This window comes from Cygnus olor, chromosome 26 (assembly GCF_009769625.2).
Source record: "Cygnus olor isolate bCygOlo1 chromosome 26, bCygOlo1.pri.v2, whole genome shotgun sequence".
NCBI lineage: Eukaryota > Metazoa > Chordata > Aves > Anseriformes > Anatidae > Cygnus > Cygnus olor.
In genome coordinates this window covers 3,625,240-3,651,050 of record NC_049194.1, presented here as the reverse complement: position 1 = coordinate 3,651,050, position 25,811 = coordinate 3,625,240, and the positions used below count along the sequence as shown (strand labels likewise).

Here is a 25,811-nt window from a genome sequence, read left to right as displayed (position 1 = left end):
TGCTTTTGTGTGACAGTAGCACTGTTACAGCAAACTCTGCACCGTTCCAGCTTGAATGTTGCCTCTGTGGTCTTACAATAATCACAATACAGATGCAGCTTTGCACAGAAACTTCCATGGATGCAAATCTTGGGAGAAGAACTGAAGAAAAGAATGGCCTCATTCGGTATAAAACTTGAGATAATTTTGCATTTACCAACTGATTCTGAACAGGCAGACAAATCAATCACAGTGCTTTTCACTGCCCCATGCCCTATAGAAAAATACTTTAATTTTACCTTAAAATACAACCAGGTCTGAAGCCGAAGACTATAGTTATTTGATAGCTTAGAACACTACCTTCAGCTTTAGAAGTAAATATAGGAAGGAGTACTTAGAAAAAAAACAAAACAGGTGCTCGTGGCCAAGTTGGATTGTAACTAGGCTGCTCTTACTATGATCAGTCAACATCACTTATGCTGCTGAAAACTGACTTCTTGTTGGTATACAGGAGAATGACTTTTAACATGTTTTGACAGTCTTGGTGGCATGTGGGAGCCTGGTGGCCATAAATGCAATAAAAATGTACAATTTTATTTATCTTTACATGGTCAGGGAGCTGAATTCACTGCTATAGATAATTTCATCAGAGATGGGAAGTCTTTACTGAAAACACACAGGACTTCCCATATTCTGTGTTAGAAGTGACCAAGACTGAAAATGAGACAGGAAAGAACAGGCATATGCAGGACTCCTCCACATGTGAGCATCCAGGAAAACCTTCACAAGGGATCCTCATCTTTACCCAGGTATTCATCTAGTACATCTTTGTGTACACACAAAGATCAAACATTTTTTCTTAAAATCTCTGATTTTAGCAGAGCTTGTGCAGAGTTTGAGAAGGCATCATGTGAAAGAAAATGATTAGAAGTTATTAAAGGGCATGCTTCCATTGCTTGATAGTAGGTCGAGAGCTCAAGAAAGAGTCAGTGTTACAGGGGATCTATTCAAGGAAAAACAATGCTGCTTTAGCACAATGTTTTGTATAGCTGCAAAAATTCATAAACATAAATATACTGTGTTTCATAATTGCTTTTAAACCCCTCTACAGACCTTGGCTTTCTAGTCAGCTGAAAGCTCCAGTGCTTGGTCAGAGTGTTAGGACACCTTTTCAGTGACATTGCCAGAATTTGCTAGGTTGGGATGGGTTGAAAACGCTAGCATTTGAAACACTCATAGTCAGTCCAAAGAAAGATGATGGGAACTTTCCCCACAGCCATTCATTCACATTGTTCGGTCTATGCTCTGCTATTGGGGGTCCTGAAGAAACTGTTTGAACAGTGCAGTACCAAATATAGACAAATTTTGAAGAACAAAACTTGCGTTCAGTGGTCTCAACTAACATGGAGTTGTTTTGTCTACTGAGAAAGGAAAACAAAATACAATATAACATCATGCATTGGCAGGGAACACAACAGATAACCTCACAGGTATTACCCATCTAAAAACAGTGTTGAATGAGAAAAAAAGGACATACACAGGACAGCTTTTATTATCCAAATAAATAGCTAATTAAGCTATCTGCTTTCATCTTTTTGCAAGGGATGCTTGTCATTTGCCTCTCTACAATTCATGAGGTGGTGCATTCAGTCTGGCAGTGGTATGGGGCAATGTGAGATTTCACTCCTATTTCACTTCCTACTTAGAAACTTAGCACTGTGTTCAGATGGAGCGTACTGTATGTCTTGTCTTTCCATAATAACATTTCAATGTTCACCTTTCTGCTTGAATTCATGAGCTATAAAACCAGCTCATCGGCTTTTGAAAGCAGACACTTGCACAAAAGAAAAATGGTTTTCTCCAACATTTTTTCTTAGTTTTCTCATTTTTGCTTCTTCACTGAGAATTTCGCAGCTGAGAGCTATAGGAAAATGCCAGGCCTCCTCTCTTGTGTGTTAATGAATAATACTAGAATATCATTCATAGTCATCCAGTAGTTCTTTTTGACACACTCTTACCCTATACTTACTGGATGATAATTCAGACCCTTCAGTACTACCCCCTTTAGGATGTTGTTCTGCAAAATAGAACAAATGCATTTTTTTTGATTCACCTACATTTTTATTAGTTTTTAATTGATCTTAATTTTACTTTAGGTCAACCTGAAATTTTCCCTTTGACCTAAAATGAAAAATTGCACTTGTCTTCACTTTTTTTTTTTTTAATCAACCCTAAAAATGACAAGACAAAATTTGTGATGGAGCTATTATTTTAATTTTAAAACCTGGAGGTTGGAAGGGACCTCATGTAGGTTGGAAGGGATGTCTAGTCAACCACCTGCCCAAGGCAAATCCAGTTCAAGCATGTTGTCAGACCATACCGAGTGTTATCTCCAAGGCTCGAGATGCCATCATCCCTCTGTGTCTCTTTACCATATTCAATCATTCTTTGTTAAAATACAACAACAACAATCAAACAAACAAAAACCATTTTTCCTTATATCTCTGCAGAATTTCCATTGCTCCAACTTGTGTCCATGTCATCCCAGCCTTTCTTTGTGCACGTCTGAGAAAACCTGTCTCTGCCTTCTCTTTACCCTCCTGTTAGGTAGCTGTAGACAGGATCTTTCTCCCCTTGCTTTCTCCTCACTGAACAAACCCATTTTCCCCAGCCTTTCCTCATACATCATGTAATCCAACTCCCTGACCATCTTGGTGGCTTCTGTTGGACTTCCTCCAATACATCAATGTCTTTCTTAGACTGGGGAGCCAGAAACTGGAGATAGTGTCCAGATGTGGTCTTACAAGTACTGCACAGAGGGAAATAATCGCTGCCTGTGACCTGCTGGCTGGACTCTTGTTAATACATCCCAGGATGTGTTTGGTCTTTCAAAGGTGACAAAATCTCACAATGTCATTACCATCTTCATCAGCACATTGACATGCATCCCATCTGGCCCCCCGCATATTTCTGTTTTGGAAAAAAATAAAAAAAAAATAAAAAATCCAAGAAATACCAAAACTTGAAATTCTTACTTTAAAAAAAAAAAAAAAAAAAAGTCCTTCAGATTTTTTGGGGGGCTGAAGAAACCTGCAGATGGCTTCAGAACACCACACAATATTTTTTTTTTCAGCAAATTTGCTTCCCATTGAAAAATTCTCCCCATCACCACTTCAGATCTGTTTGTAAACTCTATGAAGTTTACCTTATCTCTCCTTTGTCGCATACTGTAAAAAGACTAGTAAGTACTTTACAACTGAAAAGGGGAAACTGTTGCCCTCTGCTCCCCTCCTGAACCTCTCCAGTCCCTGTGGGTTCATTCCTTTGCTATGACTCCTTGTGCCAACTGACAGCTCTGGGCTTGGACTGTTCACAATGTTAATGGGCACAAACATGTTTTTTGCTCATTTGTGTTGAAAGGAAAAAGGATGTTCTCTCCCCTGAGGAATGACTCCAACCTGTGCCTTGCCCATGTCTGAGCTCAGAAGCGTGTGGATGTGCTTGAAAGGCAAGCACAGAGCTCTGCCTGATCTTCATCTTCAAAATAAACTAGCCGTGGATTTATCACACTGATACTTCTACAAAGTGAGTCATATGAAGAGATATTACAGGTTTCCCTAAAATTATCTTTTTTTTTCTTTTTTCTTTTTTTTTTCTTTTTTTGGAATTAGTCCACATGAAATGTGCACACTTTGGACCTTCCACTGGGGAAGTACACTCGTGGTGACTCACTGATTGCTGATGTCCTAGAGAAAATCCCAGTTTCTCTATCTGAAAATTGTTTTTAGACTTTGCCTGGCAGATTCAAGCAGTAAGTGGCTGGAAATCCTGCATACAGCATTGACCAGAAGAAGTTCCTGGGATCTAGGGAGTTGGTCCAGTGTTCTCCATCTGTTCCAGCACTGTTGCCAAGTTAAACTTTTGTGCTACAGATTGCACAAAGGAGAGAAAAGAACTACAAATGAAAAGGTTTCAGAGTGGGAGACTTTGAATTCAACCAAAGGAAAAGAGAATAATGTGGGCCTCTTTGGGACCAGCGCAGACAGCTGCAGCAGGAACTCTCTGCCTTCAAGCATGTGCCAGGAGAGTTCAAGGGAACGACCCCTCCAAGGCTGTGAATCCCCCACACCACAAGCGAGGGCTGCATGCAGACTCCAGCTCACATGAGTGCAAGGAGAAAGGTGTTTGTATCCCTGATTTGAATTTCACAGGAAATGGAGGGATCGCCTTACTCCTGGCAGGAGAAAGACATGATTTTCATTCTAAATAAGGCAGCTCACATGTATGTCAGAAGTTCCACAGTGAAATCCCACTGCACTCACTGCATGTCTTTTTATGAATAAAATTTTAATAAATGTCCAGTGTTTGATTTTTTGTAGCAGACTTGCCTGGCTTTGATCTACATTTGCCTGGGCTCAGCATGGCTGCTGCTGCCTGCCAAGCTAAAGAGAAAAAAGTTACTTTCCTTAGTTTAAGTAAAAGCGTGGTGTTTTTTTAAAAAACATCTTGGCTGTTGAGTTGTATGTTATACATCATGCCTTAGCCCCATCCCTTCTCTCCCAATCCAGAGCGCACACTGAAACAATTTCCCTGTGGTTTCCCTCCTTGGTGGAGTCGAATTCCTAGAAAACAAAAGGAATGTTGCAACTGTGATCACAAGCTCTAAGACTGCAAATCTTACATAGACAGGAGCCTCAGTCTGAGCAGGACACTGGTAGCAATTTATCATGAGTGGGTAGCTTTGGTTTGAGCCTTACAGTTGGCTCCAGCTAAGCAGACAGGTCTGTTCAGACAAGTACGTGTTTGTCACAGGAACATCATTGTCCTGTTACATAAAGCCTCATATGTGTGCAAAACCAAGGGATATTTCTACAGCCCTGGGAATGGCACAAAGCAGTGAGGATCTGATCGCTTCTGTTGGCCCCTTGTCCCTCCAACCCTCATGCAATGTCACTCAGCCCTCCCAAGGCCAGTGATTTCTGTGACTTCCAGTGGCAAACCCATTAGGGCCTGAATCTGACCCAGTCTCATCTGAACGGCTCTGACTGAATCCCAAAGTCTCAGAATGGCATATAGGCATTCATGTAAATTAATCTGAATTAACTCTTGCAAAAGTGATATAGCCAAGAATCCACCTAGCTGGCAGTTGGGCAGTGACCTACAGCCCTGCTGGACCCAACCTTCCGCCACCCGCCCCAGAAGGCTGACCTAGATTCACACAGGGAGCTGGTGGAAAGGTGAACTGGTAATGAGAGCCTCACCGGCTACTCTTTGGGCTTGTGCACATTTCCCTCAAAACCAGTGTGACAGCAATGTCAGCACAGCCAGCCCTATAACTCTGTTTGTCCATGCATCACCGACTTCTGTTACAGCAAACCAGGAGAGCTCTGGGAAGGAATCAATTGGCAAGAGTGGCACCTGCCCAGGCATCTATAGCATAGGGCTGTCTCCTAGCCAGCACATATTCCCCATGTGGGATCCCGTCCTGTTGCAGAGAGAAATGCTGAAATGATGTCAGGCAACCCTACTGCAAGGGCAAGGCAACTGCAGGCTCCATTGGTGTCTGTGGGCCACCCAAAATAGTGGTGGTTCCTCTGCCAGGCTGGCATCGCATGCTAACAGCGTGAACAACACTGAGAACAGAGGATTGCTCGTGATCGACATGTCTAGAAGAAAGCTGCCCTTTTCTGCCCAACCTCAATCATTTCTGTCCATTGTGTATGGGCTTAAAATCTGGACTGTGTGACCCAAAGGGCAAAGAAAATAAGTAGATGCCACCCAATGCTCTTTTTTTGGCACTTCAGTCACTCTGGTTTTACCAAGCCTTTCTGCTTTGGGAAATCTATGAAACAAAGCTCCACTTTATTAAAATGGCATTCCAGTGCCTCAAGTGATTGGTTTGCTCAATGCACCAGAAGCTGCTTGCTGGTCCCTTTCCCTGTCCTTCCACTACGTGTCACTTAGTGTGCTGGAAGTCAAATGCCCTTCTCATCCCTGAGGATCCCTTTGCAACACACCAAGCAAGCTTTGGCTTTCTAGAAGTACCAAAAAATGCTCAATGCTGAAGCGTGCCCAATGTGGACATTTGCAATAACAGGTACCCCCTCCTCTCATAAGTCCTGCTCTAGACCTTCTACCTTACTTGGAGAAGATCTTAATGAGAATCATTTTTTTTTTTTTTTTTTAGAGAAAAACAAACTTGCTTTTGTGAGGGATTGAGAGGCCTCGCAGAAGGATCTAAATACACTGGAGCAGTAGACAATCAACAACAGCATGAAGTTCAACAAAGGTAAATGACTGTGTTATAGGTTTGGTGGGGATAGAGTTAATTTTCTTTATAGTGTCTGGTAGGTGCAATGCCAGCAGGTCAAAAGAGGCAATTCTCCTGCTACACGTAGCACTGGTGTTGCCTCACCTTGATTATTGCGAGTAGTTCTGGGCTCCACAAAAAGGATGTTAAGGTACTCGAAAACATCCAGAGGAGGGCAAAAAGGCTGGTAAAAGGGCTGGAAGGCATGGCCTGTGAGGAGAGGCTGAGGACACTTGGGTTGTTTAGTTTGGAGTAAAAGAGAATGTGTGGCAGTGAAATTTCTGGCCTGAATTATTTAGAATGTCAGATAAGATGATAAAACTCTTTTGATGTTAAATACCTGATGACAGTCCGAAGTGAATGAAATATTTATTGTTGTAGGATGATTTCCCTAAAGAAACCTTTGTCTGAATTTGTTCCTCACACTTTTTAAATTCTTCACATGGTGTTGATAGCTTCCACTTTTGATGTCAATTTGTTTGAGATGAAATTGGACAAGAAGTTTCTGGAAATTCCCTGCATTTATTTTTTATTCCTATTCACTCCAGAAGCATGGTTCAAAGGAAGATGGCATCATACCCACATTTGGGGGCATGACACCTGAAGCACAAAGAGATGACTTGATTATCTCTCAGCAGATCTGAAGAAAGATGAAACTTGTCTTTTGAGCACTGCCTTGAGCCCACATAAATCACTTACATTGTAGAACACCCAGGAACAGCATCAAAAACATGTTGTCTATGTAATACCAAGGTTATGTGGGACTTGTGCTCCTGCAGCATGTCAAGAAAAATTCTGTTGTGGGGAAAAAAAAAAAAAGTAATTTAAGTGTCTGTAATGGCTGCGAGCAGCACATGCCCCTTTGCTATGTGTCTGCCCCCATGCCATCTGCAGACCGCTCCCATGCCATCTGCCCAGACTATCAGACATTCTGCTAACTTGCCAGGTTTATTTGGACTTGGCTTCCTGCACACACTATTGTATGTCTTCTGCCGTGCCAGTGCCTGAACTTCAGGATTACTGGTTTGTACTGCCAAAAACCCAGCCCGGAAGATAACACTAGAGCTTGCAGTTAAGCACATTCAGGGCACATGTCTTTCCCTTCCATTACCTAGCACATCTGACTCTGGCCTATTTCTGAACAAGTCTTGTTCTTTGAGGAACATGTCTCTGGACATACTCTGCAGCTCTGGACTAGCTAGTCCAGAGCACTGCAGGTTGTTCTGGACCCGAGGGACATCTACCTGCCTTTCAGGAGGAGTCCAGTTGCGACAGCTCCATCCAGAACAGAGCATCATCAACTCCCTATCAAGAAGAAGTGGAGACTAGTCACCTGTACACAAACACAGCTATCTGGCTTCTTAGAATCCTTTTTATGACCCCCTCCATCCTCATTATCTGAGTAGCTGGTTGTAGCGATCACAGCACTACCTGCTGGCAGCATCCCATGCCCCGGCATTGCAAAGCTCTCAGGTAGTGCAGGTTTATCATATGCACTTCATTGCATCCTGCTCAGACCATTATACACCATATCCCTTAAATAAAATCTCGAATTTCTTAGAGATTTCAAGGCTAGAGCGAGCAGCTGTGGGCCTGCCAGGACACAGCCTTGCAGGGATCTTGGAGCAGCAGTATAAATCTCATATTCCCTGACCTCAGTTCACAGCAAGAATCTGAATACAAGAGCCTGATTTTGATTTTTTTAGATGACTTCATGCTTAAGAACTGTTGCTGTCCTGACAGCAATTGTGTCATCTTGCAAGAAGCAACATGTACTAATTTTAGATTACCCTCACTGAAGTCAAAAATAGAAAAGTTAAAGCAACCTTAACTCGGCTTTGTTAGGCTTTGTTACATGTTTTTGACAGTCACTGATATGACTGAAGGCATCATCTGCTACACATTCATGCAGAAATACAGGAGAGAAGTGTAATAATGTGTAACATCAGGACTGACAATGGTGAAAGAGACAGAAAAAAACAAGTTCCCTTCTCTCATTATACTTCTTTTTACAAGATCCTGATACCATGCATTGCCCAGAGAAAGAGCCAAAAGATAGCCAAGTCAGGCATTAAAAAGAAAATGGGGTTCACAACCTTATAGGTAACCTTAAACATTCTCCCTTATGGATTTTAATGATTATAGTGACACAAACAAATGATGATCTCATGTCATTTTTTGATTAGATTGTTGCGTGCAGTGCACATGATAGTGCTCACCAAAATTAGAAGTGATCTTCTTCTCTTCTCTGTTGGATGGTTATATGCATTGTTTTTTGCCCACAGTCAGTCTAAGACCAAAAGAGACGTGGCAAAAATTCCTGGCAAAATGCAGTGAAAAACTTATAAATCTTTTTTGAGGTTGTCAAATATTTTTGAGAGATGATTATTTACAAATATTTCATTAATTGTAAAATTGTATGTTGTACTTTTTCCTATCAAACCAGAATTTTAGGAACTTCAGTAAATAAATATATATATAATATATTGATTAAAAAAAATCCAAAACCCAAAGTGCAAAGTTTAATATCAGATTATATGTTTATGTGAAGCTAAAAATGTGTTGATTTTTCATACATCAAATCACCCTTAATGACTCTCTCTTTCCCTTCCTTTATTTTTCAGTTTGTTCAGTGTAGAAACAAGCAAACAAACAAACAAAACCAATTACTTGTACAGCTCTATTCTAATGAATAGAATTAATAATAATAATCAATAAAAAGCGTTTTATATTATGCTTCACCTTTTAAAACTTGAAAATTTCACTATTAGTGTCTCTGCCTGACAGCCATGTGAACTAATGCAAGACGTTATCCTGTTCTACACGGAGGCATTTTAAACAGTGCAGCTGACAGGAAAAAAAATATTTGCTTATTTTGAGACATATTTTACATCCTCCTGGAAGCAATGTCAAGGCACATGCAAGACAAAGAGGTGATCCAAGATAGCCTTCACCAAGGGCAAATGGTACCTGACCACCCTGGTAGCCTTCTATGATGGAGTGACTGCATAAGTTGACAAGGAAAGACTGACCAATGTAATCTCCTTGGACTGCTGTAAAGCCTTGCTCTGCCCTTGTGAGGTCCCACGTGGAGTGCTGCATCCAGGTTCGGGGCCACCAGTACAAGAAGTATTTGGGGCTGTTAGAGTGGGTTCAGAGGAGGGTCAAAGATGATCAAGGGGCTGGAGCACCTCTCCTGAGAAGAAAGGCTGAGAGAGCTGGGGATGTTCAGCCTGGAGAAGGGAAGGCTACAGGGTGACCTCATTGCAACCTTTCAGTACTTAAAGGGGACTTATAAAAAAGATGGAGAGCGACTCTTTGTTCTATCAGATATTGACAGGACAGAGGGGAATGTTTTTAAACTAAAAGAGGGGAGATTTAGATTGGATGCTAGGAGGAAATTCATCCCTCAGAGGATGGTGAGGCACTGGAACAGGTTGCCCAGAGAGGTTGTGGATGCCCCATCCCTGGAGGTGTTCAAGACCAAGTTGGATGAGGCCCTGAGCAACTTGATCTAGTGGGTGGCATCCCTGCCTATGGCAGAGGGTTGGAACTAGATGATCTTTGAGTTCCCTTCCAACTCAAGCAATTCATTGATTCTATGATCATTTCTGCAAAGGAAACCTACTTGTTCTGTGCTAGGCCTCTAAAAACAAGGGACTCCAAATCATATAACTATGAAACTATCAGTTTAAGTGGTGCGTCTGTCACTTCACAGAAACTCGGTGGCAGGGGCAGAGATTACAATGTTCTTCAGACCTGTATTCACAGATTTAGCAATGGTACAAACCTTGGTTCCATGATCTCTCACCTCTTGCTAACAAACTTTCTGAATTTGCTACCTCTACATAAAACTTACAATGAGTAAATTTTCGCTCACCTGTGATTTGCTTTACTGATATTTATGTAAGGATAAGAGGTGTTTCACCATGGAAAAATTTAGAATCTTCATTTCATAAGACAGTAGTCCTCATTCTGCTTGAAATTATACTAATCAAATGAGATGTCTGTACAGCTTCATGTGAGGCATAGAAGTAGATTAATGACTTAATTTACAGATTAATAGCTGATTTCCATGAATGACATACAAATAGGTAAAACAGATGGCAGTTTGCAGTGTATATAAAAAGCATGTTTACCTCTTTAGTTGTTCACTTGGGCTTTATTATTATTTATTATTTATTTATATTTATTATAAATAGTATATATTTTGGGGTTTAATGTCCTTCTAATATCAAAGCACTCAGATTCACAGGTAGCTGAGATGGAAAAAAAAATAAACATTTGGAAACAGTATAGATCAGATTAGTTTATAATCAAATGATCTGAGTATATTTCTTGCAATATGACAATTGACTGTTACCACATATATCAGGAATGCAGTGTTGGGCTTTATATTTTACTTTGATTAGGTGATGAAAAATGGCAGAAAAATAACCTTCCAAGATATTTTACAGTCCATCTGTATGCATATATACTTACTAAGTTATGCAGGCTCTGCACCAGCACAACTGTCTCCGAGTCTTAAGCAATGTCTCAGATGGCACTCACTCTGAAAAACAGGCCAGAAAGCCCATGTTTAATTGCACAGTTAAGTAGAAAGAGACAGATATGACACAAAACAATCTATTAAAAGGTGATCTATAGCAATTAGTTTGGGTGTAAGGTAGAGAGATTAAGTAACATTTCAGAGAAAAGGACATGGACATCATATGTACTGACAGCTCTACCATTGCCCACATGAGGAACTCCTGGAGAGCTTCACATGATGAGACCCAGAGCACTCACATCAAGTCATTAGCATCCTAAAAAGGTACCATGAACATCTGAATACTGAACCAGGAATGTTTTCTTTTTCTTCAAGGCAACAGAAATGCAATAATCTTTATTAGACAAATTATACAGCCAGAAAATGAAAGTTTGGGTACTAAGAGTTTTCTTTGGGCATGATTTGGAATCCACAAAGGCCAAGCTAATAAAACTCCCCAACTTAATTATGTTATTCAGTTAGGCAGCCTTACTTAAAATAGTAGTGGCTACTGTACTTGTCCTATAGCAAACTTTGCTAAAGATAGATCTGTTATGTTGTTGATACTTATCTGTCTACAGATCTTTATTCCTACAAATACAGATTCTCCACATGGCTTTTTAAAACTACACTGGGACATATATTTTTTTATATGAATATCTAGGGCAATTTTCTGTGGGCTGGTTGGGAGTACATTTTGCCATCCTACTGCTCCTTCCACTTCAGAGTTTCTCCCTGGCAGTTTTGTGGACCATGAAACAATTTAGCTGAGAAATATCAGCTGGTCCACCACTTCCACAGGCACGAGTGGGCTCACTGCTAGTTCTTGTTTTGCAGGGGGCAGATATACACCCCAATATTGCCTGAAGTAAAGATGACTTTCTTCCAACTTCAGACCTGCTCTAAATTTATATTGGACACAAGCATTAGAGGTAGATAACATGCTTAGGTATTCATTTGCCTTCTCTATACCTCAGAGCAGGTACACCCAGGAACATTTTGGGTGAATGTATTATTTTGCACAAAAACAACACCAAAATACCCAGCCACCCAAGGGGAAAGCAGCTGGAGAGCTAGAGAAATTATACAAATGTTAGTAACTCCGTGTGGCCAGCAACAATGATGTGACAGTGGGGAAATAAAGAACTGGTTGGAGACTTGAATGAGACTTTGAAAGAGATCTTGCTGCAATGTCTGAATCCTGGGACTTGATGTGCCTTAATCAGATACAGCTGTGCTGAAAAGCCTCAGTCTAGAAAATAAAGGAGGAGCTAAAAGCATCATGTTCATAGAGATTTGCATATGTTGAACGGATTAAAATGCTGCTTAACCATTCAATAGGGAATGTAGAAAAAAAGTGTATTTCCCTCGCGTGCCAGTCATTTGCAGGGTTGTGTTCAACTGCAGCCCCTCAGAGAGAGGTTTTAGAGAGAGGAAAGCAAATGAACCTGGGAAATGTTAATTAAATGCATTCTCTGAGATCAGTTACATGTGAATTAACAGAGGAAATGGATTGAGCAGGATCATGCCAGAGGTGAGGCACAGGATAGCATCTATTCTAAGCATAAAGAACAGTCTTCAGTAGCCCAGATACACCAGACTGTAGACCCAAATAAAATTTATCTGGCATTACAAGTGCATTCCAAAAGTAAAGATCTGTGGTTGATTTTGCACCTAAAAAAAGAAACAAGAACACTTCTTCATTTATGCAGTATCACCTTTTGGACACTTACTTTTAAAAATGTGATGGTCAAAAGCCATAGACTTTCCGGAGTTCCTGAAAATATAACAAAGACCCTGCGTGTATTTTTATGTGCCAGAATACCTTTAACTATCTACTGATCACGTAAACATTGTTATGAATACAATGTAGGAGTTAACATGCTTTGAACTAGACTAGGCTGACAAAGGGAATCTTTTGCATCAACAGTTGTACCCTCCAACTTGCTGTGCCTTTGAGAGAGAGAAAAAATGTATTTTCTTATACTTTCATTGCTGTGTTGCTCTGTATGAGCAGTTCAGCCATTCTTAATCAGGTGAAATTCACATTTATTTTAACATAAATAGGCACTGCAGGGTTGGGCCCAGGAAATAGTTTATATATCTTGTTGAGCTGTAAAAAACACTACAGACTTGTTGACAGAACCGCATTCCTTGAAATGCTCCATTATTGGCTGCTTGTAAAATCGAGGTCTGCTTTTTCCCTGTTAGTCCCCACAAGTTTGTTGTTAATTAGGCTGAGCATCATTCTGACTTCTATAAAGCTAGTAGGGGGTTAATTAGGAAAAGCAAAAAGAACAAAGAAGGCAGTGAAGATGCCTCAAAGAGAAGCAGGAGAAGAGATGACAATCTCCCTGTGAGCTTGAGGCTTGCCTTGGAATTTCTGCACCTCTGTAAACTGAATTGTGAGCTGTATTTGAACCCTCAGCTGCTGAGTGTAAAAAGGTAACTGAGCCCTGAGCCAGATGGTAGGACAATAAGGAAGCTTCCTCACGTTGCTGGTGTGTTGGGCACAGCCTTTTAGGGTCCATTTGGTTCAGACCCTTATCCGAACATCTTTGACCTGAAAAGCAACTTGATTTGGGGTTTCTGGGGAGACTTCTGGCATATGATCCATCCATACATGGGGACATGTGCTTCTTTCTGATGGTGTGCACAGAATAGAGTTCAAAGAGGAGGAGGAACATGTGCATTTTATTTTGTGTTTAAAGAAAAGACGTCAGTAATGATTCCTAAGCAAGAGGCAGAGAAAAAAAAAAAAGTATTGTATGGAACAAAAGAGCAGAATTAGTCTCACAGTTGGCATTCAAAGGTCATCATAGAATTATTAATTTATTTAATTAGTGAAAATGCTTGTAACGTTAAAGATTTTCTCTTTTGGAGCCTAGGTAACTTTTGAGTGTAAAGGTCCTGGGCTGGGTCACTTAACCTTCAGGTTACCTGTGTTTGCTTAATTGTTTCACATCAGCTGTGCTGAGTAAAGAAAGTGATCAGCAAGAAAAGTACCTTTTACTTGAAAGTCTTTTTTTTTCCTGCTACTGTTGACACACAATCACTTTTCTAAAAAAGAGATGAGGAATCACCCCCAAATTGAAAATGAATTATTTTTCACCAGATCTTTTGATGTGAAGTCACTGTTACTAATGCCCTTCTGCCTCCTGCAGCTCCAGCCTAAATTTGGGACAAGCAGTCACTGCATCCAGCTGAACTGAAAGTGCTCCCTAATTAACTGAGCTAAGCGAGTCCTCCACTCACAAGGAATGGCTAGGTGATAATCAAGTCTGCATTCAAACGTCTCTTGCTAAACCCAACCACTCCCCCCGCCCCAGTCCCTCCTTGAAGTTAAAAACTTTTGGCTCAAGAATGCGGTAGGGTTGTCCCTTGCTACTCCCACTCCTCCTGCACCCCTTCCTCCACCGCAAGGCCCTCCCCCTGTCCAATTTGGATTAGGCTGTACCTTTTCTTCTCTTCCTTCAAGGGTGAGGGTTTTATTCCCTTCTTTTCTGCCCAGATCTCCACTAAACAAAGGAGCTCTGGGTACATCACCAATTCCAGGACGTAAAGGTATTTAAAAAGTTTCTGACTAAATCCAATCCTGCATAGCTAGGATCGGTTTTCTTTCTCTCTATCTGTAATTGATGTTGTAATTCTTTGTCTGCCTAATCGTATTTTTTTTTTAAGTTTTATGCATTTTTTTATTAATTTAATTTGCAAACTCAAAGGCATGGTTTTGAAAAGTCTTTCCTGATTCCTTCCAAACTTGCAGATCAGTTTTAAATCTGATTTAGTGATTGGCTCTCTCCTTGCTTTGTCAGTGTAGTTCTTACAAGTGGTGTTGGATGGAATTTCTCAAAGCTGAAAATAATTTTTGAGCCTTTTTAACTCTCTTTTGATGGTGTAAATGACTTTTCCATTCTCTCTTAGTAAGACTTTTGTTAATGCTCTCATAGTACGTGCCTGTGTATCGATCATTTGTCTTGCTTCTGATTTCTCTGTGAGGAAATGGATAAATCTGGAGTTTCTTCAGCTTAAATTTCTGCATGAAGGCTGGAAATCTCTGGAAGTGTAAAACTTTAAGCTTTTAATGACTTCGCTTCCATTCGTGAGCTACCTTGAGAACTCTGGGAGGAAAGGAAATGCTCTCCCTTTTGTCTAGCTGAAGGTAATCATATTCCAGCCTTCAGCAGACAGGCATGTGCAGCAAAGTAGCAGCAGAGCTTGCAAGGCTGCTGCAGGAAAGGCAGTTTCTTTGTCTCTGCCTCTGCTCCCAGCCCTGCCTTTTCCTTCCCACTCTGTCTTTCTCATTCACTGCATTTGAAATATTAGAGCCTGAAAAATGCATGCCCTCAAGAGCTGAGAGATTCCCAGCTGGGACACCGCTCTGGAGTTGTGAGGAATTTCTTTTTGTTGTTGTTCAGACGCATTTTCTGCCTTGTCTGGGCTGATTTTGCCTGCTTTGGGGCTGGGCTGGAACTGGAAAGTGCTGCTGTGGGAAAGCAAGGGGGACAGTTAGGGGAGGCTCAGGGGCCCTGTCCCTCCCAGCAGGAACGGACTTAAAGCCTGTGCCTCTCTCAGAAGCAGCAGATATTTCCACCCTGGGTGGAGAGGGGAGACCTGTGAGGATTCCTCCCTGAAGGAGCAAACTTTAGGGTCTTGAGGTGAGAGATGCTTTCTAACCCTCCCCCGACCAGAAGAAGCAAGGAAGGGACCCCAACTCCGATGCATGGGGGTGGGCAAGGGAGGAGCTGAAGGGTCATTTGCACATGCCAGTGCAGGGCTGGGGGATTTGGAGAATGGGAGCGGTGATGGGGGCTAGGGGGAGGAATAAGAGGGCACAGGATCGGGGGGTGCAGTCTGGGGAGAACATTGTGATCCGTTTTTCAGTCTTTTCACTGAGCTTTCTCATAGCCTCCCTGGTCTCCCCCTCTGAGCCCAGCCTCACAGCACTGCCTGTTCCTGGCACCCTCTGCCCATATGTGCACCCTCAGCCCAAGCCTGGGGCCATGCTCCTCGTCACTGAGGAAGACCCCAGTCCTGATTGCACTCCTCCTCCTCCTGGGTCTGTGTTGTGCCAGGATCTGTGCCCTTTACCTGGGTCTATTTTCCTTTTGCCCTCAGTGCCACATCAGACCCAGAATGACCACAAGGACTAAAACTAAGCTGCTCCAGAGACTGCTTTGGGTGCATTGTCTATAGTACTCCGTGTCATGAGCTGGCCCTCAGCTTCTCCTGAGGGCTTAGCTCCTGGGCTCTGCACATATTAGCCCAGGACAGGGTCCAGAGCCTGTCCACAGAACCCTCTCCCCCGTGTTACTGTCCCCAAAGGAGGGAGAAGGGCTCACATCTTTTGTCCCAGGAAGGGGTCTTGTTCATCAAGACTGATCCACGTGGGCTTGCTTAGGGCAGAAAATCTCTGGGGACTGAGAAACTGCCCTGGTGTGTTTCAGGGCAACAGCCTGGACCTGGTCTTTGTCTACCTATGGTCTGGCTCATGGGCTCTGTTGCTGGCATGCAGCCTGGGAGAGCTGGCAATGCTGTGCTCATCCCAAGCTGTGTCCATAACCACAGGTGTCTGCCTCCTTTGGCCCACTCCCTGCTCTTTGAAGAAGTTTTGGACCCCATACCATCCCTCTCCCTGTGGCCTGTCATTCCCAGCTGCCTGGCCCAGCTCAGGGTCTCTGCTCCTACATACCCCCCAGCACACCCAGCTCTCCACCTTGTCCCTTCACCCTCTTCCTCTAGTCTGTTCCTTCATCCTCCACAGAAACCAGACTTAGCTTAATGTACTATGTCTCCATCCTGTAGCCCCACCTCACAGTATTCAATCTTGAACACGCGACCCTTTTGCCTACCTCAACACTGGCATATATACTCTTCTGATGTGTTTTCTAGCAACTCCTCTGACTGCTTGAAGTACCAGGTATCTGGGAGGTTGTTTTCAAGCAACTAATCTCTGTCACATATCCAGCCTGGCTTGAATACAATACAGTTTAGCAGAGCTATGGGACCTGGGAAGATGGTCCATAAATAGGATCCACCCTTCCTTGAAGTGCTAGTCTCCTCTTGCTTCATAGCCCTGCATCTCATGTTGCTCCTCTGAACCTAGGTACCACGCCAAGTTCAGTATCATGACCCACTACATGCAGGTCACTCTTCATTTCTTCCCCAGGAAGGCAGGAAAACTGAATACAAGAGCGGAGTTGTAACCCTTGGAGATCTTTTTTGGTTTCTGTCTCTTGGGAAAGGAAGGCTTTGGCGATGATGTTGTGCAGAATGATAGTGTGAGCATGTTGGCTGCATGCACAAGGAGCCAAACTCAGTGTGACTGTATGATCTCACTGTATTAGCTTTGGGGGGGGGACAGCCTGGGGTGAACAATCATTTTAAAAGTATGGAAGCCCTTAAGAACACTTGTCTTTCTCTTTCCTCTGTCTTTGCTTCTAGAAAGGGAACAGCAGAAAGGCACCTTGGCATTTAGGGGCTGCTGCCAAAATCCATCCTCCACCAAGGCAGCAGGGACCCTCCAGCTGGAAGAAGCTTTCGGGGCATCCAGGGGAATCGTGGAATCCGTGCCATCATGGGGGTATTATGGCTGGCCAGGTTCATGCTGGGATGTACAGCGGTTTTGTATGTGGAACAAACCCAGGGTCAATATGAAGGGGACTTGCAGACAGACAGATTTGCAGGCTATGAGGAAAGACAGCCAGCAAACAGAGTGAGAAGAAGAGGCCAAGACACTTTACGAGGGTATGTTTAATATTCATTTCTATTTTACAAAGCAGAACTTTGTTTGTTATTATAGCACATAGAGACATGCCTACAGAATTGCCTTTTCTATTTTTCATTGAGTTTAGGAAGGAATCTGCTCTGCAGACCCAGGGTAGGAGGAAAACTCTTACCACAGGAGACAGCCAAGCAGGCAGAGAACCCAGACTCCTTCTGTGTGAACAGAGTGCTGTGCACTGGGCTCTGCGGCTTTGATCAGTGGATCACAGTACTACAGGGGCTCGCACCAGGACTGTGAGGAGCCATTCACATCCTGCCTGCTGGTGGGAAGGATCCTGGACATTTGCCTGGAGCGATGGTTTTGGCTGGGATTTCCACTGTCACTAGCGGGGATGCTGTCAGCTTGGGTTTCAAACCTGTTGTCACTCGTCTCTCTGCTACCAATTGATGCTCTGGGCTGTACTGAGAGATTATTGCCTCTGATGACTGCTTTTACATAATGGTTGTTCTCTCGATCGTTGCTCATGGGCAGGCGTCCATACTCAGTCCTCTGTTGCGAAGTTGTGGCTTGTGGTCTCATCTATAGCCAAATCAGTGTGAGAACTGGACTTGTGAGGGCTTTCCACCTGAGGAGGGATACAGGGCTCAGCTAGAGAATACTGGAGCTTGTGCTGGAGCTCAGCTGTGTTTGTGTGTTCTCAAGATGGTTCCTGGCCCCAGCACTGATTCTGAGTTATTTTAAGTCTGCCTGGCTGTAGTTCTTGGAAAGTGTTCCTGTGTCCGTGGGCAGAATCAGAGCAGAACGTGATACACGCGCAAAGCCTGAGCTGTGCCAGAGTCTTCCAGCACTTGCTGGAGAATGCTTTTTGAATGGGATGGAGCACCACACTTTCAGCCGAGACAGACAAACATGTATGTGTGGGCTGAAGCTGGAACATAGAACCTGGCAGTGGAGCTGCCATGGGCAGGGCTGTGGTGCTGGCATCATTTGTTCTTTGAATTCAAAAATGCACAGCCAATTGTTTCTGCGATGGTGGATTTAGAAAAGATGGACAGCAGCTGCCCTGGGGCTTGTTCTTCTCAAAACTAGTTACCAAAAGCAGCCATTAGCTCATTCACAGGGCAGGACCACCCTATGTCTCTTCCATTATAATCCGCAAGTACTTTCGCTGTGATTCTTTCAGGTATCTTTGTGGATGTAGTCCATTTATCCCCCGGGCAAAAAACTTTCCGAATCTTTGTGATTAAAAGGATGATGGACATTTCTTACAAAGGATGGGGTGACTGTCTACCGGATCCAGAAATTCTTGTTCAGTCTGGCAGCCCAGGGCAATATGTGACTGACCACTATGTTCATAAGGGGAATAGAAAAGAATGGAGGTCCCTGGAATCCAGTGATCTTATGAAACTCGGTGACCTAGGTGACCAGATACTGTTTTCAAAAATAGCTTACAGATTAAGTTCTTTAGACTTTTGGGAATCTGAAGGGTCCAAATCCCACAAATGCTTTAAAAACGAAGCACAAGCTCCCAAGTTAGAAAACTTTTCTCTAATTTAAAGCCTCAGACATGAGCTATCATTTAAGTAAAGTAATATTCAAATTATGAGTTGTGGAAGCGACTAAAGGCCACATGGTAAATTTGAGGTAGGCTCAGAATCAGGCCTGAAGTGTTGGTCTCCCAGTTCTCTGCTGAGAGCTAAGGACCACATTGCTACCTCTCTCCTTTTGTCTTCTGCTTTTTTAATGCCCTCTGAAACAATTGATGTAGGAAGAGAAAAGGCCCCACTGGGATAAGTGCAAGGTCTGTTTAGGGAAATCTGTGCAACTATAAATTAAGATTAACTGAAGATTCATTGTTTCCCAGCCCTTGGAAGAGCAGTCTTTTTGCAAGGGAGAGGATTGTGGTGGACAATGAAAGGAAAGCTGGCAAAACTCAGAGTGGCTGGAGCTTTTGCCTCAGGCAATTCCCATGCTCTGTGTCAAGTGACTCTGACAGTCTCCTTGGATTTGTGTTGAAATCTCTCCTTCAGGATTTCTAGCCCTTCAGCAATTGCTCTGTTTAAAATCTCCCTCTCTCTGTCTCTGATAAACCACTTGAGATGAGAAATCTATTGAAGAATGATATTTAAAGTAGTGTTCTACTGGTCCGAGAAGGCAGCTACAGATGTCACCATCTGCACTGTTGTAGATGAGGCTGTCAGCCACTGAAAGCCATCCCCTGAAGAGTCCCAGACCCAGTAACTTTTGTTGTAGATTCCCCAGACTGTCCTAGTCCCTCATCCTGCTCTGCCTAGAAACAGCTCTAGAGAGTGGCAGTTGTGGATAAATATCTTCCCTGACCTGTTGTTTGCTGCTTTAAGGTATCAGGATTTGTTGCTGCTGTAAAATATAACCAAAGGTTATAAGCAAAGGCTATCTGCATCTTACACATTACTTAGCTTTTTCTTCATGCCTAGAGCTTTGACCATATTAAGATGGTTGGGTTGGTTACAACTACCTCAAAGCAGGTTGTAGCTGGGTGGGGGTTGGTGTCTTTTCCCAAGCAACAGAAAAAGAGGAAGTAGCCTCAAGTTGCACCAGGGAAGGTTTAGGTTGGATATTAGGAAAAAAATCTTCACTGAAAGGGTTGTGCGGCATTGGAACAGGCTGCCCAGGGATGTGGTTGATTCACTGTCCCTGGAGGTATTCAAAAGATGTGTAGATGTGGTGCTTCAGGACATGGTTGGCAGCGCTAGGCTAACAGTTGGACTTGATGATCTTAGAGGTCTTTTCCAACTTAAATGATTCTGTGATTTATTCTTCTTTGTCCCTCCTTTTCTCCGGAGTGGATGGAACCATAGATTCTTTCCATCTGTACGTTTTATTATATTTAAGTTTGGGCAAGGAAATAGAATCATACCTGAACTGTATGGAGGGGTGTTACCCAACTGTCTTCCACCTCCTTCCAGCTTGCTACACAGTGAAGTGTTAACCAACTCTGGAAGAATCAAATACACAAGAATTTATTTGGTGCTCTTTCCTACTTCTGCACATAGCACAGCTGCCTACTCTACAAATAACTCCCTAAGTTTTTCCCTGAAAAGCCCTGAGTAAGCCCAGGCAGCAGTTGATATCTGCTCTCCCTTGGTGTCCAGTGACTTTTTGTGAACCCTTAGTCAATTAGTATTAATAGAAATACACAGAATCATTTAATATCATAGAGCTTGTAGTGAGAAACTGTTCTCTAAAAACTCCTGTGTGAGTGACACAAGCTCTCCTTGTATGAGGATAGTTATAGATATATTGTTAGTAAGCAAATCAGTGAGTTCTTTTTGGTAAAAAGAGGCATCATCAGCAATGTAGGAGGAAAGATTGTATATGGTTCTGTTGGATAACATTACTTGGAATGTTACTTCGTTCCCAACCCAGTCTTCCTTAGTAAATAGAAAGTATGATATAAATGCAAAGCATGAAAAAAATGCAAAATAAACGAGCGTGTTATTCACCAATGCCTTTACAAATAATAACTAATAATGTGGAGCAATAAGTCACAGCCAAAGCCATGATATAATCTATCCTTAAACCCATTAAAGTAGAGGCAATTTAAAATGACTGTCTCCTGAAAGAAACAGCGCTGACAAACCCATTTATGAGGCAAGATTTGAATGGGATTATTAGTTTAATGAACTATTGAACAGTTTCCAAGAGAAAGAATGTGTTTAACAAAGGGGAAAGAAAAGATGATTAGTCTGCAGCCAGCTGAGCTGTTTGCTGGCAGTATGATTTCCTGTAGGTTCATGGCTGTCTGTTTTTTTCCAAGTCAGAATAAAAGCTCAGCTATAGCTTGACTTTAAACAGAACTAATTATGTCAAGCCCATTAATTAGCAAATGGCCACTGCAATTGAGAAGATAGATGAGGAGATAGTGTTTGGGAAAGACAGACGTACATCATACCTCTTCCATTGCTATGATTTATGCAAGAAGATGGAGAAATGTCTAAATGAATTGTCAGATATAGCAAATATGAGTTCACAGGCTGCTCTGCCATAGATTTGACACCTTAATTTCCACTTGATGTTGGGGAATGGAGAGGAAGGGCACATTGTGACTGCAAAGGACAGGAAGAGTTGCTGGGATGTAGATAAACTTTCTGTGCATCCGTAAGCTTGGAAGCTCAGGTGCAGTGGAGAGGGAAAGCTATGGGCTATGGTTCTGGGCTGTACAGCACCAATTTAAATTGGAGCTGACACTGTGATGATGTTTATTGTCAAGGGAAGCTTGGGCACAGCAGAGACTAGCTTCACCACTCTTCCAATTCACTCTGAGATGTGCATAGAGAATGATGCTGGAAATCATCTTTTTAATGACTTTATTCCTGGTGTTGCAGTTCAACAAGCATCTTAGTACAGTAATTATTAGCTATTATCAGCTTTTTTTGTCCCTGTGTGATGGGATCTTACTCTCACACCGCTTACGCCCTTGTGTTAGTGTTGGCACTGCTTTCCTGAATTGCTTTTCTGATCTGGATTGCTGCCTGAGTGCTTGTGGAAAGGATGATGCAGCACTGGAGTGAGAAGCCAGGAATGGGGAGAGGACAGGGCTGTCACATTCAGGGGCAAAACCAGTCAGTTTGCATCGACCTGAAGTCCTGGTAGAAGCAGAGCACAGTGAAACCACCTTCAAGTCCCATGTGTTTCCTGGTGTTTGCTGTTCCTGTAAATGCAGATTAACTCTCCTAATTACTTAGCAGCAGTATCAGTCTCTGGGATTTGTGTTTCCATATACAGATGCTCTGCATGACAAACAACAGATTTTTTTTTTCACCAGCAGCAATTGTAATTTTCTCCACACTGTCTCTTTAGGTTTATTGTAAACATGCCTTTAAAAAGAGCTGATGCCCAAAACAAAACTAGTTTGGTCAGAAGTTTCATGATTCAGGGCCTCTGATAAGGTCAAGGATAATTTTTATTTTTTTATAATTTTTTATTTCATTAAAAGGAATAAAGCTTAAGCAAATCTTTCCTGCAGTGTTACCATCCCAGCTGCTACTGTAAGTTTAGTGAGAGGTATTGGTTTCCCCAAAGTGAAATTGTCAGTCCTTTCAATGCAGAAGCTCAGCTTGACTCCTTTAAAAAAAAAAAAAAAAATCCTTGACTTCAAAGTTGTGGAAAATTCCCTTGATAATGAAATCTTGTTTAGAGAAAGAACCAAGGTGCTTCTAAAAGTCACTGGAAGCTAAAATGTCCCACTTCTTAATTTAATCTTTCAGTTTAGGCAACCAGACTCACGTTTACTGTGTGGGGAGATTGTGAAAAAGACCCTGAACTAGGGTAATCTGAATACTTTAAAAAGAAAATTTGTGGGGTATGTAACCAACTCCACTGACAGACAGAAACTACATATGTGCACCTGAAGAGAAGCAACAGGACTACAGTACTTACTAAAAATCATTGCCTGAGAAGATCTGGGCTGCTTATGGTTGTCCACACGTCAAATGCTGTTTTTCTTACAAGGCCTTGCAGTGCATGCCCTTAGGATTCTCCAATTTCAAGGATTCTGTTTTGGGACATCTCCACTTAACAACAATCATAGAATATCCTGAGTTGGAAGGGACCCATAAGGATCATTGAGTCCAACTCCTGGCACCACACGTCTACCCCAAAATTCAGACCATACAATGAAGACGAACATGACAGGGAAGAGCAGGGCTAGACTTTAGCAAAGTTTTCTTGCCTTCTCCCACCATACTCCTGCCATGGGGAGAATGTGGGTCTTTGGGCTCCAAGGCCTGCAACCCACCCAAAGATCAGGTTGCCCAGGGCCTCATCTCCAGGATGGGGCATCCAAAATGTCTCTGGGCAACCTGTTCCAGTGTCTCACCGCCCTCTGAGGGATGAATTTCCTCCTTACATCCAATCTAAATCTCCCCGCTTTCAGTTTAAAACCATCACCTCTTGTCCTGTCATTGTCTGACTGAGCAAAAAGTCACTCTTCATCTTTTTTTATAAGATCCCTCTAAGTATTGAAAAGCTGCAATATAGTCAGCCTGTAGCCTTCCCTTCTTCAGGCTGAACATCCTCAGCTTTCTCAGCCTGCATTCATAGGAGGGGTGCTCCAGTCCTCTGATCTTCGTGGCCCTCCTCTGGACTCGCTCTAACAGATCCACATCCTTCTCCTGCTGAGGGCCCAAGACCTGGATGCAGCACTCCAGGTGGGGCCTCACAAGGGCAGAGCAGAGGGGCACAATCACCTCCCTGCACCTACTGGCCACTCATCTGTTGATGCAGACCGGGATGAAGTTGACCTTTTGGGCTCCAGGCACCCACTGCTGGCTCATGTTGAGCTTTTTGTCCACCAGAACCCCCAAGTCCTTCTCTGCAGGGCTGCTCTCAATGAGTTCTTCATCCAGTCTGTACTCATGTCTGGGATTGCCCCGGCCGAGGTGCAGCACCTTGCACTTGGGTTTGTTGTACTTCACACATGTAAACTTTGAGATTTAGTCATAAAGCCGAAGTTCAACCAACAGAAGGAACAAAATTAAGGCAACAGCTGGAGACTTCTGACTTAGGACTCTCATTCCTAAATTTTCCTTGTCTTAATTTATATTATTAAATAGTTGATCTTGGACTTCTTGTCTAGGCTGATTTTTCTTGTTACTGGCGGGAAACATAAAGGCAAGTGTTGGCATGGCAAAGAGATTGTCTGGCATAGAGTTTAATAGGTTATAGGGGTTTGTTTGGAATTTTTAAGAAATGGATTTGAAGTTTAATTTGTTTCAGAGTTTTAAGGGAAAAAAAAGATGGAAGAGTTGGTAACTCTGCTTTCCAAATTAAAGTGTTATGCAGTTCCTGGAAATCAATTGCATTTTTAGTTTATTTCAATGAAAAGTCTTCCCTGTGCTTCTTTGCTGATATATAGGATTTAAACATAAATATACTCAAAAAAGAGAAGACTTTCCTTACCATCATTCATACCAAATGCATGAAGATCTGAAAAAAGGGAAATAATAGACTTACTGACAAAGAAAAGATATATAACAAAAGATTTTATAGACACACAGTGCTTAAAAAAGATTGTAAACATTACTAGGCTTGAACTTGGCATTAAGCAAAATAGACTGAATCCAAAACCCATATAGTCTTCAATAGGCTTTCCTTGCATTTTTCTTGTTTAGTTTTATGAAACTGAAAAATAATCACACATCTTTAAAAAATTATTTTCATTTCTATTCATATCTTTTGATAAACCTGATATTGGGACAGGGTTGTCTTTCTGAAACACAAAAGATTCCTGAAAGTCTTGGATAGCCTGGCTTGTACTGAAAATACAGCACAACAACTGCTATCTAACCATAGTGCTCTTTAAATAATGAGATGACTAATAATAATATATATATTTTTTTAATGTTAGGACATTTACATCAAAATAGAGGTGCCAACAGCCAAAGGAAAGGTTTTGACAGCCTAAGATAACTCAATAAAAAACAAAATCTTTCATTTTGGCTCAGTTTGTCCATTTCCTGGTCCACAACTGAGATAACGTTTTAAAGAAAAATTGAGACTTAGGGATTTTTGGCAGGGGAGAGGGAGCAATTTTTGATGTAATTATTTCATAAGCAAAATAAACCTTGTATTCTCTAGTTCTAAGTAAGGTAAAAAGAAAACAGATGTGTATTAATATGAGCATGGTTCTGCTCTCTCTCAAAGTGCCTTTTCTCTCCTCTGTATATCCTGTCTATTTAAGCTCATAGATCTCAAGAGGAAATACCTACTAATGAATAACACAGAGGAGCCAACCCTTAACTGACACCACTGGTGTCTGGGGACTCCTGCGAAATTCCCTCTTTATGATCTGCTTTTGCGGTGACTTAGTTGAGGTTACTGCTATATACCAGAAATGGCCAAAATGCAGCTCATAAACACATCAGTGCATGATGACCGTGCATGTGTGCAACGTTATAGTTGTTCCAAGGATGGGTGTATCCTGCAGTCTGCTTCACATGGCTTGGGTCATCTAAGCTTGTGCAGAAATTTGTTGTAAGCATAAGGATTTATTTTGATGTGAGCTAGTCACCTCAGTGGCAGCCAGGCAACATCCTCAGCCCGGTTTTCCCTCTCTGTACGTGTGTGTCCAGAGTCCCTGTGTGACCATGTGTCTGGGAGGGTTGTTGAAACACTTCTTGACCTCCAGCAGACTTGGTGTTGTCCCCACTGCCCTGGGGAGCCTGTTTGCTCAGGAGGAAGCTATGTGCCAGTTCACATCACTTTTTGAGTAGTGGGATTGAGGT

At 42.3% G+C, this 25,811-nt stretch overlaps 1 protein-coding gene across 1 annotated transcript in view; it reads left to right on the top strand.

Moving 5' to 3' along the window:
* Positions 1 to 14,203: 14,203 nt before the first annotated feature.
* The window catches only part of FBN3 (fibrillin 3), a 117,487-nt gene continuing 105,879 nt past the window's right edge, over positions 14,204 to 25,811 (top strand). Inside the window, 2 exon segments of the mRNA XM_040537802.1 lie at positions 14,204 to 14,381; positions 17,262 to 17,564. Of these exon segments, the coding sequence (XP_040393736.1) occupies positions 17,395 to 17,564 (170 nt within the window). The 5' untranslated portion in view covers positions 14,204 to 14,381; positions 17,262 to 17,394.